Raw genomic sequence first — 18,443 nt, 5'->3', positions numbered from 1 at the left:
GAAGATGATCAAATACTGTCCTAGTCTCAATCATAAACGATGCCGACTAGGGATTGGCGGATGTTACTTCGATGACTACGCGAGCACCTTGTGAGAAATCAAAGTCTTTGGGTTTCGGGGGGAGTATGATCGCAAGGCTGAAACTTAAAGGAATGGATAGAAGGGCACCACCAGGAGTGGAGCCTGCGGCTTAATTTGATTCAACACGGGGAAACTTACCAGGTCCAGACATAGTAAGGATTGACAGATTGAGAGCTCTTTCTTGATTCTATGGGTTGTGGTGCATGGCCGTTCTTAGTTGGTGGAGTGATTTGTCTAGTTAATTCCGTTAACGAACGATACCTCAGCCTACTAACTAGCTACTCTTCGTGGCCAACTTCTTAGAAGGATTGTGGCTGTCTAGGCCACGGAAGTTTGAGGCAATAACAGGTTTGTGATGCCCTTAGATGTTCTGGGCCGCATGCGCGCCACACTGATGAATTCAACGAGTTTACTGCCTGGGCCGAGAGGCCCGGGTAATCTTCTAAAATTTCATCGTGATGGGGATAGTCATTGCAATTATTGATCTTCAACGAGCGGTGTATTTTGGGGATGTGGAGGCTCTCAGAACGTGCAAGTTTACATTGGGACCACACGAGGTTGGTGTTGACTTCAAGTACAAATACTTGGGGATTTCAATGGACTCTCAGTGATCCATCAAAGGAGTAATTGATGAGCAGTATACTGTCGGCCAGAAGGCTTTAATGGCTGCTCAGCACCTACTTACAACCCGACGGATCCCACTGTGGACTCACGCAACCGTTCTCAGGGCTTGCATCTTCCCTAAGATCACCTGGGGGGCTGAGCTGATGGGTGCGCACAATCAGGCCCAACTTGGGAAACTCCAGAACTTGATCACAACTGGCATGAAGTGGGTCGCCGGTAAGAGTGGAAACTCTCCATCGGTAGCTGCTTCAACTCTCCACCGTGAATTCGGTATCCCACCCATAGTGGCCTACTGTGGAGGGCAGAGGTACAGGGCAGCACGTAAGTTCAAGTCGTCCCTGAGGACTTGGGTGCGGGATGCAATGCACCAAACCACCCAAAGCACAAAGTAGGGTACAAATGGACGTGGGAGAAATGAACGAAGTGGTGGATGAAACGTTACATCCCGGGTGATCATGTGTCTGGTCAGAAAGCCCGGGAAGCCATTTGGAGAAAGTGGGAGGCCCAGCATGGGTCGATTGCGTTACCGGAGTACCAGGCCTTTAACCTAGAACGATCTCAAAAGTTCATCTTCCATGCCAACTTGAGCACGCTTATCAAACCCGGTTCGGAATGGTACCTTCTCTTGGCGAGAATCGGGGGTTTGTCTCTCTGTGACAAAGCGGTGAAGATGAGACTTGTCGCCAACACACAATTAATTGCCCTATGTGTGGGGGGCCCGATAACGGGGATAGTCTTACACATGTCCTCTTTAATTGCCTAACGATTTTTGAACAGCGCGAGCGTCTAGTAGGTGCACTCATTCGGAAGACCCTTCGGAAGCTTGGAACGGCGGAGCCCTGTCGAAGGGCTGCTTTGTTACTCCTTGGGGGGGAGGCGCGCAGAGTGAGACTCGCTGGATGGGTCAGGTCTCGCCCGCATGAGAGGGGTGGGGTAGCGGGGTCCGTCCTCGTTGCCTCATTCCTCGGTGAAGTTATCCCAGAGTATCTTAGAAGGCTTTTCAAGCCGGATGGGGTATGAGGATGGGGGAACTTCATTTCGGGTAGGGAGAAAAATCGGAATGTATGAGGCTAGCTGTGCTAGTGCGCATGGTGATGAGATCTCCCCTGCCCCCGCGGTTGGGACACCTCCTAAAGTCGACACCACAAGTGGTAGGGTAGCCTTAAGTCAGGCATCCGCCGGGTTTGAAGGTTTTAGTGGGTAAGACTCCCACATTGCCCGGGCTCCGTGAGCCTTGGCGCCTACCCCCACCGCATGACGCGGGGCACCGGGGCATCGCTTCCCTAAGGTGCGGCCGAATACATAAGTCAGGGGGGGCAGAGGTTTCCTTCGAGTGTTAGGGGCTCGACAGAGCCTGAGACCCCGGCTCGCTTTAAAAAAAAAACGAGGAATTCCTAGTAAGCGCGAGTCATCAGCTCGCGTTGACTACGTCCCTGCCCTTTGTACACACCGCTCGTCGCTCCTACCGATTGAATGGTCCGGTGAAGTTTTTGGATCGTGGTGACACCGGCGGTTCGCCACCGATGACGTTCTGAGAAGTTCATTAAGTCTTATCATTTAGAGGAAGGAGAAGTCGTAACAAGGTTTCCATAGGTGAACCTGCAGAAGGATCATTGACACACGTCCCGTGAGAAACACCACGAATCGTGGAACGTCAACGGAGGCGGGGGGCCGGCCCGAGCGACCCAAGGGCCGCGCAGCGACGGGCCGGGGCGAGCACCCGGCCGACGGCGCGAGGGCCGCCCCCTCCTCCGTGCCCCTGGCACGAGGCCACTTGCTGAACCTTCCGCTCCCCCGGGAGCGCGAGGCACCAAAGAAAAGCGCCGAACTGAGCCTCCTCCCTCGGGGAGGATGCGACGCACGAAGGGACGACTCTCAGCAACAGATATCTCAGCTCTCGCAACGATGAAGAATGCAGCGAAATGCGATACGTAGTGTGAATTGCAGAATCCCACCAATCATCGAGTCTTTGAAAGCAACTTGCGCCCGCGGCTCGTCCAAGGGCATGCCTGCCCGAGCGGCCGCACCCCCACCGTGCCCCTCCGTCCCCTCCTCACAAGGGGGCTGACGGGGCGGAGCTGGCTGTCTGCGCGGCCCTCGTCGGCGCGCCCCCCTCCTCCCCGAGTAGGGCGACCGGTGCGGGCGTCGCGATCAGCTGAAACGCACCGACGGCACTGGGTGGCACCTCGCCGCGAGGGTGGTCCGTTCCCCGACCGAGGGGGGCGGCTGTTCACGACATGACGACGCGCGACGGTGCGCCTGCCGATGTCAAAGGGCTCACGGGTCCCCGGACCCGCGCTCGCGACATGGACCTCGAAACAGGTGAGGCTACCCGCTGAGTTTAAGCATATAGATAACACAGAACATCGATATTCAAAAGATAACACATACATTGTCCATTGATTCTAATGCTTTTATTTAGAATCTTCCATTTATTGATGATGATTTTGATTGATGCACAATTGAGTCAAGCCATTCATGGAACTATTTAAGGGGTGCTGCAGTGTAACACACTAGAGGGTGAGATTTTTGCTTTTGAGTCAAGCACATGCTCTTGCCATAAATTTTCTTGGCATAGTAACATAATAATGACTGTCAAAATTATGTACTCTAAACAGCATAGAGCTTGACGTGTGTCACTACATGCATTTACTCTATGAGCGTTTTATTGTCACACTTAACGAGCACCATGCTGACAAAGTGTTGGCGCAATCTACCCATAGAGCTCGACTTGCATCACATGTGTCACCATCGCATTGGTACTCAACAATAGCACTAATCTTTGCAGGTTGTTCCACCACATTAGGTAAACCATCCCACTAGTAAGCGAGGAGAAAACCAGAGCACTAGTTGCATGGGTTTTTACAAAAAGACCATGTTTGTTTTCTCCACCGCGTTGGTTTTATTTTAGTATTGTTTGCAATTAATCCTAAATCAAAGGAAATTGTATTTCCTAATAATCATCACACTAGTTCTTGTAGAACTAAGGAAAATTCATAATTCTCATTCAACAAGTTGGTTCTCCAACTCCAACAAAATTCTATAATCATGAACCAACATTGACCTCTCTAAACAATCACTAGGTGCAGTCTCCAAATAACTATTCGTGAGACACCACCTTCAATCAATAAAAAATGGATCCATTTCCCCAAGCCGACTTCTATTGCTCAACCTAAATGTGGGAATCATGAGCTAGCTTGGTGGTTGGTAGTTTATTTCACATTGTACTATAAGCATGCAAGCGTGGTGGCTTTGTACAAATAATCATGAGCCACTACCTTCAATCAATCAATCATAATTTACTTAAATTCAATTTACTAAACTTTGTGCTTGGTTGCACAATTCAATGGTGTGGTGAAAAAGCCTCAACTTATCATCATGCCGATTAAAATTCAAAATTGATTCACTAGTGTGTTGGCTTCAATTGATAAAAGTGTCCAATCATATAATCAAAATTGATATGGTCTTGACTTTATTTATGCACCAAGCACAATGATTCGGTCTCGTCTCTCAAACTTCTCATTCACTCTCAAAATAATCAATTCTCCAACGCCAACCAAAATTTGGCATTGTGGGCTAGCATTATTGGAACATAGAGTAGCTTCCCTCTCATTAAATGTGGGTGAGGTGGAGGCATGACCCATTCAAGATGCTCCTCCATCCATAATCCTTCAATCATAATTTATTGCAATCAAATTAATAAGATTCAATTTACGAGCATGAGGCATCATTTAGACCATACCTCTCTAGAGGACATATAGGTAACATGATTCCTTAGAAAAGGGTTGCATGATTGGGTCAGGCCATTCATGAAACTATTTTGGGGCACTTTTGGATGCATTGAAGGGTGAGAATTTTTGTATTGAGGTAGGCATGCACTCTCTCTAGATTTTTTCCAAATGTACTAGCATAGTAATTACTATCAAAATTCTTTGTTCTAAACACTACACAACTCAACATGTGTCACTACATTTCAATACATGCATTTACTCAATGAGCTTTTCATTGTTACACTTAATGATCACCATGATGACAATGTGGTGATGCAATCTACTCGTAGATCTCAACACACATCACTGCATAGCTCTCCTCAAAACAACAAGAATCACCATAGTGTCGGTAGTACTGATCTCTAAATGTTATCCCACCACATTGGGTATAACACCACGCTAGTCAATTAGGAAAAATCATAGCACTAGTTGCGTTGGTTTTTGTATCAAGACAACTGCACTGGTTTTTACCACCATGCTAGTTCTATTCTAGATAAACTAAAGTGAACTCTATTTCCTTGTAACCATCACACTGGTTCTCATAGAACCACAAGAAATATATAATTCTCATTTTGTCAAGCTAGTTTTCCAACTCTAACCAAATTCTATAATCATGAGCCAGTATTGCACTCTCTAAACATTCACTGGGTGCACTCTCCAAATAATTATTCATGAGACGCCACCTTCAATCAGTAGACAAATAAGCACATTTTACTATCAACATGCAATGCCAGTGGCATTATACAAATAATCACGAACCATGTCTTTCAATCAATCAATCAAAAAATTTTCAAGTCATTCACAGAAATTTGAGCTTCATTGACATCCTGGTAGTAATGTTAACCAAAAAAAAAAAGCTCTTGTAAATGTAATAAGTAAAGGTGTGAATGCATGTGTGGCATTAGTTTCATAGAATAATGCATGCCCATGGCCCCATGGTTGAGGTGGCAAGGAGCTCCATGTCCCACCCTCCATGTAGGCAAGCATATTTTGAATTATGCATATAGATTAAGGAGTGTCCACGATAATATGCATAAATGTGATGATGGATGAGCATCTTGAATGGTTCATGCCTCCACCTCACCCACAATTGATGTGAAGGAAGCTAGTCAATGGTGCAATAATATAAATATTTTGGGAAGACAAGAGTCTTGAGTGAGTCATGGGCCAAGGCACACAAAAAATTTAAGGGTGGTATATTGAGGTGGAAAAGCATCTTTGTGCCAACCAACCCAAAATATAAAATAATGAGGATCAAATCAAAAGGATCTAAGCTATGGTTTGGACCACAGGGAAAAAGATGCCCAACTATTGTAACAGGACAAACCTTGGAAAAGGTGCATTATTATATTGGAAGGATAGCCACCTCTACTTGCCTAAATAAGAAGGCTCATTTCTTTGTAATGGAACACACACTCCTCACTTCACACACACAACATACCTTTTCTAGCCATGCTACACTCCACTCCATTAGTCTCCATCCGTCACATTTGATGCTCCCTCTCACTTAGATTTCCATGCTCCACCTAGATTGTTTCATTGCCTCTTTTCCTTTGTGATTCCCCATGCCATCTTATTGTGTGTAAGTCTCCATTATCCATGAATATTGTCTCATGCCACCATTCTTTTGTAATGATCACCATTTGAGTCTCCTTTCATCTCATGTAAAGTCTCCCTTTGTCGTTTGTGTCATGCTCAACATCTCTTTTTGCTCCCTCACACTCTTACCGTAACTCATAATCAACAATGCCTCCTTCCTCATGGTGCATTACGACATTCTAGATGTGTTCATACACAACACCACCACCAAAACCTTGTGCACTGACATTTTTGGTAGGCTACTAGGATGTGAATTCTCCATGGATAGCGGCACTAATTAAAAAAAGAAAGAACCGCTCCATGCGACCATAAAGTGCAAAATTGCAACAACTGGGGCGGAGCCTTTGGTGAAACTGTGGCTTCACACGAGTCAACTATGTTCTCTTTCTCTTTCTCTTCCCTTATCCCCTCCTCTCCTCTCCTTTTATTTATTAAGGAGTGGTTTTTGAACCCAAGACCTCCATAATAACAAAAGGTTCCCTTACCAATGGGTCAACAAGGAAGTAGTGATTAAAACGTGAAGATATTGTTGAAGCTCTTCGAACTACAACTTTCTAACTGTGGGGAGTTTCCTCTTGCTGTAAAAAGCAAAAGTACTCCATTTTATGTGCTCTATTCATATGTCATAATAGATTTCAAACTCTTGAAAGTCCACTCCTTCAATGCACACCACACGGGGAGTGTTGAGATATCAAGCTCAGAGTCCCGTCGTATTCAGGAGGATGCCGGGTGACACGTGGTTGGTATACCTCGCTAGTCTAGATTTCTTTTATCCATGTATGGTGTGGTAGGACTTATGGCTTGGACTTAGCCTATGACTCCCTTATGCTAGTCATAGTAGATGTAGGGTTTTATCATGTTGGTGTGTGAATGAGATTCAGTTGTTGTTGTTGCCTCCACTACTTGCATACTCTATCCTCTCTCTCTTCTCACCTAGATCCCCCTCCCTCGTTTACATGGTATCAGAGCTTGTTGGCTGAGGAAGAGAGAAGAGCAAGGAAGCAGTACCTAGGAGAGCTGTTAGAAGTCATCTCCTGTCTATTTGTATACACTAGGGCCTCTGTTGTGGGTGTGCCCGCCCGTATATCATTTTTCCACACTCCCCGTATTTTTTCCCTATTTTTCCCATTTTTTCCTAGTGGTGGGAGGGCTGCCAGATGATGCCAGGAGCACCCCAATGCTGGCCGACTCGAGTTTCTTCAGGCGTGGGCATCAGGGCTGCTGGCCGACTGCTTTTGCACCAGTCGTGGGCATCAGGCTGCTGGCCGACTGCATTTATGCAGTCGTGGGATTTTCTCCAGTTGTGGGCACTATCTGCTGTTGGCCGACTGCCCTCTAGGAGTTGTATATATTGCCCCTCAGCCCCCACCACTTCCTCATTCAGTATTTCCGGGATCTTGTGTATAGAGAAGAGTTTACACACCTATCTCTCTGTGTTTCTTGTGCTGATTATTTTCTGCAGTCTACTTGCTCTTGTGTACCCAAGTTTGGTTATCATTTCCGCTGCATATTCTGACATGGTATCAGAGCCCTAGGCTCTAGGAGATCTTGGGCGTTTTTCTGAGCAAGAGGGGGAGCAACAGGTTGCTGATTGGTGGACTGTTTCGGGCTGAACGGGAAGAGAAGGTGCAAGAGGAAGGCGGGCAAAGGGGCTGGACAGCCACTTGCAGATTTTCAGATTTGTTTTCCCACCCACCCACCCTTTCAGGTTACTCTCCGTGATGGCAGATTTATTAGAGATGGCTGAGAAGCACGTGAAGATTCCGACTCTCCCCACATTCCCAGTGGATCGTCAGTTGGACGGGTCCAATTACGGCATCTGGAAGGTCATGATGGAGTCGGTTCTGGAGTCATATGAGCTTGCTGATTTTATTATCATAGGGGTGCCACGGCCGGAAGCTGAGGAAAGGGAGTTATTATCGACGAGGAAGGACCGAGAGGCACAGGCACACATGTGGGATCGTGTGAACGCCAGGGTCCGATTGTTTATTTTCCTCAATTGCACACCACAGGTGATCAACCATGTGAAGCACATGACGCTGGTGAGAGGCATATGGGAGCACTTGGCTTCTTTGTACAACAGGGTGTCACCCATGAAGCGAATATCCTTAGAAGTGCAGATGCGGGTTATGAACCCTGCAAAGTCCTCGACGATGCGGGAACACATTAACAAGCTGCAGGCCTTTCAGCAGGAAGTCCTTCAAGCTGGGAAAGAGATATCATCCGAAGATATGGCCATCACGTTACTTTTCCACTTGCCTGGTCAGTATTCTGCTTTCTATTCCTCGTTGATCGCGAGTGGCAGGCTCAGCACCATTACTTGGGAGGAGCTTGTGCCAATGGTCTTGGACCAGGAGGAACGTTTCACGAACCCTCCTCACGGCAGAGGTTCGGAGGCCTTAACTGGCCAACGGCCGAAAGGCCGTAATACCAACAAGGGCAAAGAGCGGAGAAGTCTTCTGAGAAGAAGCCTGATCCAGAACGAGAGAAGCTGAAGGCCGAAAGATCTTGTAATGATTGTGGCGAGAAAGGCCACTATTGGAGAAAGTGCCCTAAGCGGACATGGAAGAGTGCTGATTCCTCAGCCTCAGCTGCGAAGACTCCGGCATTTGTGCACTTGGAGATGGTGGACTCCGATGCTTCATCATCTTCGAGCGAGGAGGCTGTTGGCTTCACCACAAAGGATACCCGGGAATGGATTCTTGACAGTGGTGCTTCCAGGCACATGACTCCATCCCGTGACTTCTTCCTGGATCTGAAACGGCAGTCAGGTCGTATCTTTATTGGCGATAACTCCACTATTCCGATACATAGTGAGGGCCGGATGGAGATTATTCCCGACGGCAAGGGGGGCAAGCATGCTTCCCGTGTTCTTTATGTCCCTGCTCTGGGCTTTCATCTTTTGTCAGTGCATGAGATATGCAAGACTGGCTTTCGGGTGGAATTTGAGGAGCATTTAGTTGCTCTAAGGGACCGTGAGACAGGCAAAGTTGTTTGGCAAGGCGGTGTGGAGAATGGCATCTACAAGCTCTCTGCACTCTCCTCATTGACAGGCTCTCAGGTCGGAGATTTGTGGCACTTTCGTTTTGGCCACTTAAATGTGGATGCTTTGCGGCGCGCCTTCCGAGACCAGATGGTGGTTGGCTTGCCAGATGTTGGTAATAGGCAAGGACGCTGCAGTTCTTGCATACCCTGTAAGCAGCACAGGGAATCCTTTTCGAAGCAGGCTTCCAGGCGGGCTTCGAAACCATTGGAGTTGATTCACACTGACTTGTGTGGACCACAGCAGATACCATCCTTGGGAGGATCTCTCTACTTCATGCTGCTTGTTGATGATTGTACCAGATTCACGTGGGTCTACTTTCTTTCCCAGAAGGACCAAGCTTTTGCTCGGTTCAAGGATTGGCACGTGATGGTGGAGAAAGAGTCTGGATTTCAGGTCAAGACTCTCAGGGCTGACAAAGGAGGTGAATTCTCCTCGACTGTATTCTTCCGGTTTTGTGCAAATCATGGCATCAAGAGGGAATTGGCCAATACCGGATCGCCTTCGGAGAATGGAGTTGTTGAACGTAAGAACAGGACTGTGGTAGAGATGGTGAGGACCATGCTGGAGCATCGTGATCTTCCTCGTCCACTTTGGGGTGAGGCTGTGGCAACAGCTGTCCATACCATTAACCGCTCTCCGACGACTTCTGTATCCCATATGACTCCATTTGAGGCATATTTTGGCAGGAAACCCGATGTCCCGCACTTCCGTGTCTTTGGGAGTGACGCGTATGTACATATTCCAGGTTGTATGATCCAGAGAGGAACAAGATTGTTGTCAGCCGGGATGTGGTCTTTGACGAGCATGTTCCAGCATCCACTGTCGAGGAGCCACCACTTCTTGGAGATCCAGAGGAGTCTGATGATGATTCCCAGTCTACCACTCCAGTTGATCCACCTCAGTCATCACAGGAGGTTGAGCCCGCAGCTGGAGTTGAGCCCCCGCGACCACAGGAGGCTCCACGATCTGTTCGAGTACCTAGGTGGTTGTTAGACACCCTTCGGGAGTCAGGTGTCACGGAGCTACCCTCCGAGTGGACCACAGAGGACGGCCCTCGAAGATCACATCGAGTCCGAGACAAAAGCAACACGGCGGAGATTCTTCAGGTGAACTATGCTTTGATGTCTCGTATCATGTGGGACAAAGAGCCCACTTCCGTAAAGGAAGCCCTTTCACAGGATACTTGGAGGGAAGCCATGCAGGTGGAACTTGATGCCATCGAGAAGAACAACACTTGGGAGTTGGTACCGAGGCCGTCGAAGCGGTCAGTCATTGGTGTCAAATGGGTCTTTAAGACCAAGTACGCGTCTGATGGGTCGGTGGACAAACACAAAGCCAGGCTTGTGGCTAAAGGTTATGCTCACCGGCCAGGCATCGACTACGAGGATACCTTTGCACCGACAGCGCGGATGACCACGATTCGGACCGTTCTTGCCCTTGCTTCTTCTCAGAGGTGGCCCGTGTACCAGATGGATGTAAAATCTGCGTTCCTTAATGGTGACCTGCAGGAGGAGGTGTACGTTGAGCAGCCTCCAGGCTTTATTGTTCCAGGATCGGAAGGGATGGTTTACAGGTTACGTAAGGCCTTGTATGGTCTTAAGCAGGCTCCCAGGGCTTGGAATCAGAAGATTGATTCCTTCTTTATTCGGACTGGATTTCAGAGATCGGTTGTGCAGATCCGAATCTGTATCTCTTTCGGGAACGCGGCATGGTCACACTTATCATCCTTTATGTGGATGATCTCATTCTCACCGGCGGTCATGTGGAGCACATTGGAGTGACGAAGGCTGCCTTGTCAAAGGAGTTTGAGATGACCGACGTAGGCTTACTCCACTTCTTCTTGGGATTGGAGATCTGGCAGACCTAGAGGGAGTTCTTCGTCTCTCAGCAGCGGTATGTTCATGAGTTGCTTGAGGCCTTTGGGATGAGAACTGCAAGCCTATTACTTCGCCGATGGACCCGAACACAAAGTTAACCGTTACAGATCCTTGTGAGCCAGTTGATGCCTCGCAGTACCGGAAGTTGGTTGGTTCATTGATCTGGTTGCTGAACACCAGATTGGACTTGAGCTTCTCCGTGGGGCTGTTGAGCTCTTTTATGCAGACGCCATTGAAGACTCATTGGGACGCAGGATTGCGGATCTTGCGGTATCTGCAGAGTACGAAGGATCTGGGACTCTTTTACACAGGAGGGAATGGAGTCAAGCTCCAAGGTTGGAGTGACTCAGATTGGGGAGGAGATCCAGACACGAGGAGATCTACTTCAGGATACACTTTTACCCTCGGCTCAAGAGCAGTTTCTTGGAGCAGCAAGAAGCAGCCAACTATTGCCCTTTCTTCGACAGAGGCAGAGTATCGGGCTGCTTGTGGTGCTGCTTGTGAGGTTGTATGGCTGCGGAGGCTGCTAGGCGAGATTGGGTTTCCACAGAGGGAGCCCACAGTCATCCAGTGTGATAACCAGAGTTGTATAGCTATTGCTCGGAACCCGGTTTTCCATGCCCGGACCAAGCATATAGAGATACAGTATCACTTTGTACGTGAGAAGATCTTGGCGGGTGACATCTTGCTACTTTATTGTTCGACGGAGGACAATGCGGCGGACCTCTTCACGAAGTCTCTACCTCAGGCTACGCTCAGGCGGCACTCCAGCTCCCTTGGGTTGGTTTCACAACCAGGAGCTGAGAGGGGGTATTAGAAGTCATCTCCTGTCTATTTGTATACACTAGGGCCTCTGTTGTGGGTGTGCCCGCCCGTATATCATTTTTCCACACTCCCCGTATTTTTTCCCTATTTTTCCCTATTTTTCCTAGTGGTGGGAGGGCTGCCAGATGATGCCAGGAGCACCCCAATGCTGGCCGACTGGACTTTCTTCAGGCGTGGGCATCAGGGTTGCTGGCCGACTACTTTTGCACCAGTCGTGGGCATCAGACTGCTGGCCGACTGCATTTATGCAGTCGTGGGCACTATCTGCTGCTGGCCGACTGCCCTCTAGGAGTTGTATATATTTCCCCTCAGCCCCCACCACTTCCTCATTCAGTATTTCCGGGATCTTGTGTATAGAGAAGAGTTTACACACCTATCTCTCTGTGTTTCTTGTGCTGATTATTTTCTGCAGTCTACTTGCTCTTGTGTACCCAAGTTTGGTTATCATTTCCGCTGCATATTCTGACAGAGCAACCCCTCCGTGGTGAGCTGAAAAACCAAATTGTCTCGGATTGAGACGTCCTTCTAGGAGAAGGAAGTATATACGGAGGTGTATTGTGGGAACTTTGTTCCAACAGAATTTCTGCGGCCAACATTTCGTTTCGGGCACGTTTTGGGCCCCGCGAGCAGAAATCAGGCAGTTCGAGAAACCTGCTATTTCTAGAAGGCGTGTTTGAAGACGGGCTTCTTCGACACAGAGACGCTTTTTTGAAGTGCACACAGGGTGCACAGAATCCTTGTGTTTATGTTCTTATGTGTGGATGTTCATACATTCACCATCGACATTTGCTGTAGCTGTTGCATTGTGCAGAATACCGTAAAATTGTAAGTGTTGTTTCCTGTGTACAACCTTCTACATCTGTTGTTTTCCACGAACATAGTGGTAGCTAGTACAGGTGTAGGTACACAGTTTCGGAGCTCATTTAAGGCAAGATGTCAGATAATATCACTCAAATTGTGGGTGAGAAGTTGGATAAAAGCAACTTCCAGGCATGGAAATTTCGTATGACAAACTTCCTAATGGGAAAGGGAGTATGGGATATCGTGACTGGCAATGATGAAGAGCCACATTTGCCAGTGCAAAATGCAACTGCGGCACAAATAAAAGCATATAAGGAATGGCATGAGAAGACACGCAGAGTCTTGCATTGGCTCAGTGTTTGCGTTTCAGATGCCATGATTGGTCATATTCAGGAATGCACAAATGCCAAGGATGCCTGGGATACACTTGTGAAGTTGTATGGTACTACAACTCTTGCACGCAAGTTGCAATTGAAGCAAGAACTCAGTAATGTTAAGAAGGGGAATCTTTAGCATTAATGACTATGTTCTGAAAGTGAAAAATATTGTTGAAAAGCTGGGATCTATTGGTGTTACAGTGGAAGATGAAGATATGGTGTTGGTTGTTTTGAATGGTCTTGGTAAGGGCTATACATCCTTTCAGACATCTATTGGCGTTCGTGAGTGTCACGATTGTGACTTAGTTCATTATACACAGTCTTCTCATGGTTACAGATACTGAAGTGACATGATTATAGAGGACCCCTACACTCGGATGGTCACGACTATTCACTCTAGAGACATGCCACTTCATCAAGAGCGACACATCCTTTAGACGAATAGCTGCAACCATTGGATGAAGAGTTGCAACCTTAGAGCGAAAGCATGGATTTCATCACTACTTTGCCGCGTTCGCAGAAAGGCAATGCTCAAATTTTAGTAGTGGTTGATCGGTTTTCCAAAATGGCACATTTTATTCCTTGCAAGAAGACAGTTTTTGCTCCAGATCTTGCAGCGTTGTTCGTACAACATATTTTCAGAATTCATGGATTGCCAAGATCTATTGTTTCAGACAGAGATCCGAAGTTTACTGGACATTTTTGGATTTCCTTATTCAAATCTCTTGGTACGAATCTCTTGTTCAGTTTTGCTTATCATCCTCAGACAGACGGACAGACAGAACGAGTAAATCAAATTTTGGAAGAAATGCTTAGACATTATATTCAGACAAGATTAGCTTCTTGGGAAGAATATTTGCCTCTTGTGGAGTTTGCTTATAATAATTCTCCGCATTCAGTCACTGGAATGACTCCTTTTCAAGCAGCATATGGTCACACTCCGCTTGTGCCCACAAACTTTGTTCTTCAACACAAGGTGGCATTAGCAGATCAGTTGATTCAAGAAATGCAAGATATTCTTGTGCAAGTTCACGACAGACTGGTTGATGTTCAGCAGAAGTATCAGAAGTATGCGAATAAGCACAGAAGGCATACTGAGTTTCAAGAAGGTGACTTGGTTTTGCTTTACGTTGCACCGCATCGATATAAGACAGTAAAGTCGGTCTTTCCGAAGTTGCGACCGCGTTTCTATGGTCCATTTAAAGTTATAAAGAAGATTTCAGTTGTCAGTTATAAGTTGGATCTTCCACCATCTTGGGGAAAAATTCATCCGACATTTCACATCTCTTGGCTCAAGGAATACATACAAGGAGATTCATCTATTCCGGAGTTATCTTCTTATGTTCTTGAGATTGAAGATGATCACATTATTCTTGTTCCTGAGAAGATTCTTGACGTTCGTCAGAAAGAAACAAGACGAAAGATTACTACAGAATTTCTTGTTAACTGGATGGACTTGGATGAGTCAGATTCTACTTGGCAGACAGATGAAGAAATGCAACAATATCCTCAACTCCTCCAAGAATTCTTTGGCAGACGACCGACTCTCATTTAATCACATGGGTTTTATTTTAAATGGGAGGGAATGTCACGATTGTGACTTAGTTCATTATACACAGTCTCCTCATGGATACAGATACTGAAGTGACATGATTACAGAGGACTCCTACACTCGGATGGTCATGACTATTCACTCTAGAGACATGCCTCTTCATCAAGAGCCACACTCCTTCGACGACTGGTCACACCCCTTCGCTCTAAGGTTGCAACTCTTTATCCAATGGTTGCAGCTATTCGTCTAAAGGATGTGTCTCTTCGCCTAGAGTCATGACTATTGGTCATGGGATGTGTCTTTTCATTCGTGTCTCTTGGACTCCTATATAAGGAGCTTGTTGTATCACAGTTTCAATCAATCAAACATCTGTGTTCAAGTCTCTCGAGTCTACTTTCAGTCTTAAATACACAGATAAGTGGATGAAATACTAAGTAATAACAGTAATCCTCACAGTGAGACATTTCCATCTTTCAATGATCTGGTTGCCATGTTGATCAGTGAAGAACTTCGTATTGGAGCTAATAGCTCATCCAACAAAAATGAAGAAAAGCCCTTTTACTCCAATCGCAGTCGCGGACATGGCCGCGGTCGCTATGGCAGAGGCAGGGGGAGAAATAATAATGATGCCTATGCACGTAATGCAAATAATGATGCAAGGCTTGCGCGAGGACGTGGAAGAGGATTTGCATCTTCTAATGACTTAGGAGATTGTTTTTATTGTGGCAAAAGTGGTCATTATGCTAAGGACTGTTATAAAAAACAAGCAGATATCAGAAGTGGAAAGTTACAACATGGTAACTATGCATCTAGCAGTCATTTATGATGATCGTTCAGAAAAGTTGTTTGCTATGCAGCATAACATGCACTCTACTACTATGCAGGATGATATGCGTGATGATGTATGGTATGTGGACTCAGGTGCATCAAATCACATGACCAGCCATGGGAATTGGTTTAAAGAATTGGATGCAATGCGTACACCTGGTTATGTTGAGACAGGTGATGATACAGTCCACCCTATTGAGCATATGGGTAGAGTACCACTTGTGATGCAGGATGGAAAAGTCAAGCATTTGGAATATGTGTTGCATCTGCCTACGATCACCAAGAACCTTGTGTCTGTAGGTCAAATGGTTGACCAAGGGTTGCAAGTACGGTTTAATTCTCATGGAGTATTTGTGGAAGATTTGCGAAACAAATGCAAACTTGTGACCAAGGGGGAGAAGAAAGGCAGATTATTCACTTTGGATGTGACTATGCCTAGTGCAGACACTGCTATGTATGTTGATGGTTCAAGGGTGATAAATGACATAGATATTTGGCATAAGCGGACTGGACATGCAAACATGCAGAGGCTGAAATCTATGCAATCTAGTGGTGTTGTGACAGGGCTACCCAAGTTTAAGGACAATGCCATAGTGAAAGTGCGTGCAGCTTGTCAATTTGGAAAGCAAGGAAGGCATAGATTTATGCATCATGAGATAGAGAGCAGCAAGCCTCTAGAGATTATTCACAGTGATGTGTGGACTGCAGACACTATGACCGTAGGTGGATGCTATTATTTTGTTACTTTCATTGATGATTACAGTCGCAAAGTTTGGGTGTACTTCATGAAGGCAAAGTCTGAGGTGTTTGGATACTTTCAAGAATTCAAAGCCATGGTTGAGAAGGAGACAGGTCTGCAGATCAAATGCCTACAATCTGATAATGGGGGAGAATATACCTCACATGCATTTTCAGATTTTCTAAAGAGGAATGGTATTGTAAGGCACAAATCTTGCAGGTATACACTCCAACAAAATGGTGTGGCAGAGAGAAAGAATCGTCATATTGCAGAAGTTGCTAGAGCTCTCATGAATGAGAGACAGATACCAAATGAGTTTTGGGGTGAGGCAGTGTCTACTGCCATATATATTATCAATCGCACACCGACTGCAGCGGTACATAATGTCACATCAGAGGAGAGATATAGTGGCAAGAAGCCAGATCTATCACATTTGAAGGTTTTTGGTTGCATATGTTATGTGCATGTTCCAGATGAGTTGCGGACTAAGTTGGATGCAAAGGCTGAGAAATGTATCTTTTTGGGATACTCATTGGAGCATAAGGGGTACAGATGCTATAACCCCATGACACGCAAGCTAAGGATCAGCCGTGATGTGGTTTTTGATGAGCTTGCAAGTTGGTATGCATTGCCTCCTGTAGTAGTTGATGATGGAAAGCCTGCAGAGAATGTTGACAGGAATCCGATTGTTACTATTTCAGGGCCTAGTGAGGCTAGTTCTAGCTCTTCCACTTCACCATGGAGTGGTAGGCTGAGAAATTCAGGAGATAAGAGTGGATCAGCCCATGCAAATAGCCCAGGGAAGGGCGAGGAAAAGATTGCAGAACAGGGTGGTACATCACGTGCAGGGGGAGAGTCAAGTGACTCAGACATGAGCTTGGATGAGGAGCTTGGAATTCCCAAAGTTACTACACCTGGTGTTAGGAAATCCACAAGGGTACGATACCCAGTGGATAGGCTGACATATGATGGGCTGAGTGCCATACATTATGCTTATATGGTTAAGGTACTTGAGGTGCCAGAGCCTGCAATATTTGAGGATGCTATGGGTCATGCAGAATGGGAGTCTGCCATGGACGAAGAGATGGATGCCTTAGATGCCAACAAAACATGGGAGTTGGTTGATTTGCCTGCAGGAAAGAAACCCATTGGCTGCAAATGGGTTTACAAAGTGAAAAGAAATTCAGATGGAAGTGTGAGTAGGTACAAGGCACGACTTATTGCAAAGGGATATGCACAAGAGTATGGCATTGACTATGAAGAGACTTTCAGTCCTGTTGCTAAGATGAGTACAGTGAGGTGTGTCATTGCTTTAGCAGCGAGTAAGGGCTGGTATTTACATCAGATGGATGTTAAGAATGCCTTCTTACATGGTGATTTGCATGAGGAAGTGTACATGGAGCAGCCACAGGGTTATGTTCATCCCAATTACTCACATTGGAAAAGTTCCCTTGGCTTTGCATGATGGAAAGACAAAGAGTTTGTCAGATGTATTGCATGTACCATCCATTACAAAGAACTTAGTTTCTGTTGGTGGTCAGATGGTAGAGCAAGGGTTGCAAGTCAAATTTAATGCAAAGGGCTGCTTTGTGGAAGGATTATGGAAGGGGACCCCCGTGGGTTTGAGGGCGGTGCAGTATTTCAACAATTCCTTACCGGCAAAACTTTGCTGCTGATACTTCTCATCCATTAGTAATAAGTCAAAATTTTTTTGTAGGGCCTTTGTGGTGGTGGGGGGTGATGCATCCCGTGTTGCTGCCTTCATGGTTGGGAATATGGGCTTGACCAGTGTGTGCGGTGAAGTTAGCACAGAACTGGCAAACTCTGTACAGATCAAGCTTTAATTGAAATTTTTCCACCATCCCTACGAGGCCAGTGCAGGCTAAGTATTCTCTGATAGTTGGGAACTGGAGTGCCTGGAATGCCTTTAGGGTGTGGTAGACCAACTGGAAGGTGGTGCTAGAATCCTCCAGGGTGTAGCGAGAGTGGACTACATGCCCTTGGAGTTCCATCAACTAGTCCTATCCAGTGGGCTGTTAATCTATAGCCTGATTCTGGATTGCCTGTTGTCGCCATTTAGGGACTTTTGGAGTACCCTTTTGCATGGTAGGGATGACGATGCCTGGGTGTCAGTGGGGAGCTCTTCTCCCAATAACTCGTCGAAGTGGGTGGCCATATTCATGAGCTCTTTTCCATCTAGTGCTTGGTCGATAGGGTCCTAGAAGTGCATACCCTGGCCACCTTCCATGGCCATTTCCTGGAAATTGAACCTGATGTTGTTAGCCATATTGGACGCCTGCAAACAAGGTCAATAACAAAATGGT

At 46.5% G+C, this 18,443-nt stretch overlaps 1 protein-coding gene, 1 non-coding gene and 1 pseudogene across 2 annotated transcripts; all 3 read left to right on the top strand.

Moving 5' to 3' along the window:
* LOC147603490 (18S ribosomal RNA) overlaps window positions 1-117 on the top strand; it is a 1,111-nt pseudogene extending 994 nt beyond the window's left edge.
* A 2,458-nt stretch (window positions 118-2,575) lies between these two features.
* On the top strand, window positions 2,576-2,728 carry LOC147603489 (5.8S ribosomal RNA). Its single transcript, XR_015265658.1, has one exon. It is a non-coding gene; the product is annotated as a 5.8S ribosomal RNA (ribosomal RNA).
* Window positions 2,729-14,006: 11,278 nt separating this feature from the next.
* LOC147603488 (uncharacterized) lies at window positions 14,007-14,555 on the top strand. Its single transcript, XM_086796970.1, has one exon. It carries the CDS (start codon window positions 14,007-14,009, stop codon window positions 14,553-14,555), a length of 549 nt encoding a protein of 182 aa, XP_086653096.1.
* The last annotated feature ends 3,888 nt before the right edge of the window (window positions 14,556-18,443 follow it).

This window comes from Cibotium barometz, chromosome 64 (assembly GCF_041138505.1).
Source record: "Cibotium barometz isolate CiBa-2024 chromosome 64, ASM4113850v1, whole genome shotgun sequence".
Taxonomy (NCBI): Eukaryota; Viridiplantae; Streptophyta; class Polypodiopsida; order Cyatheales; family Cibotiaceae; genus Cibotium; species Cibotium barometz.
This window is presented reverse-complemented; position numbering and strand designations above follow the sequence as displayed.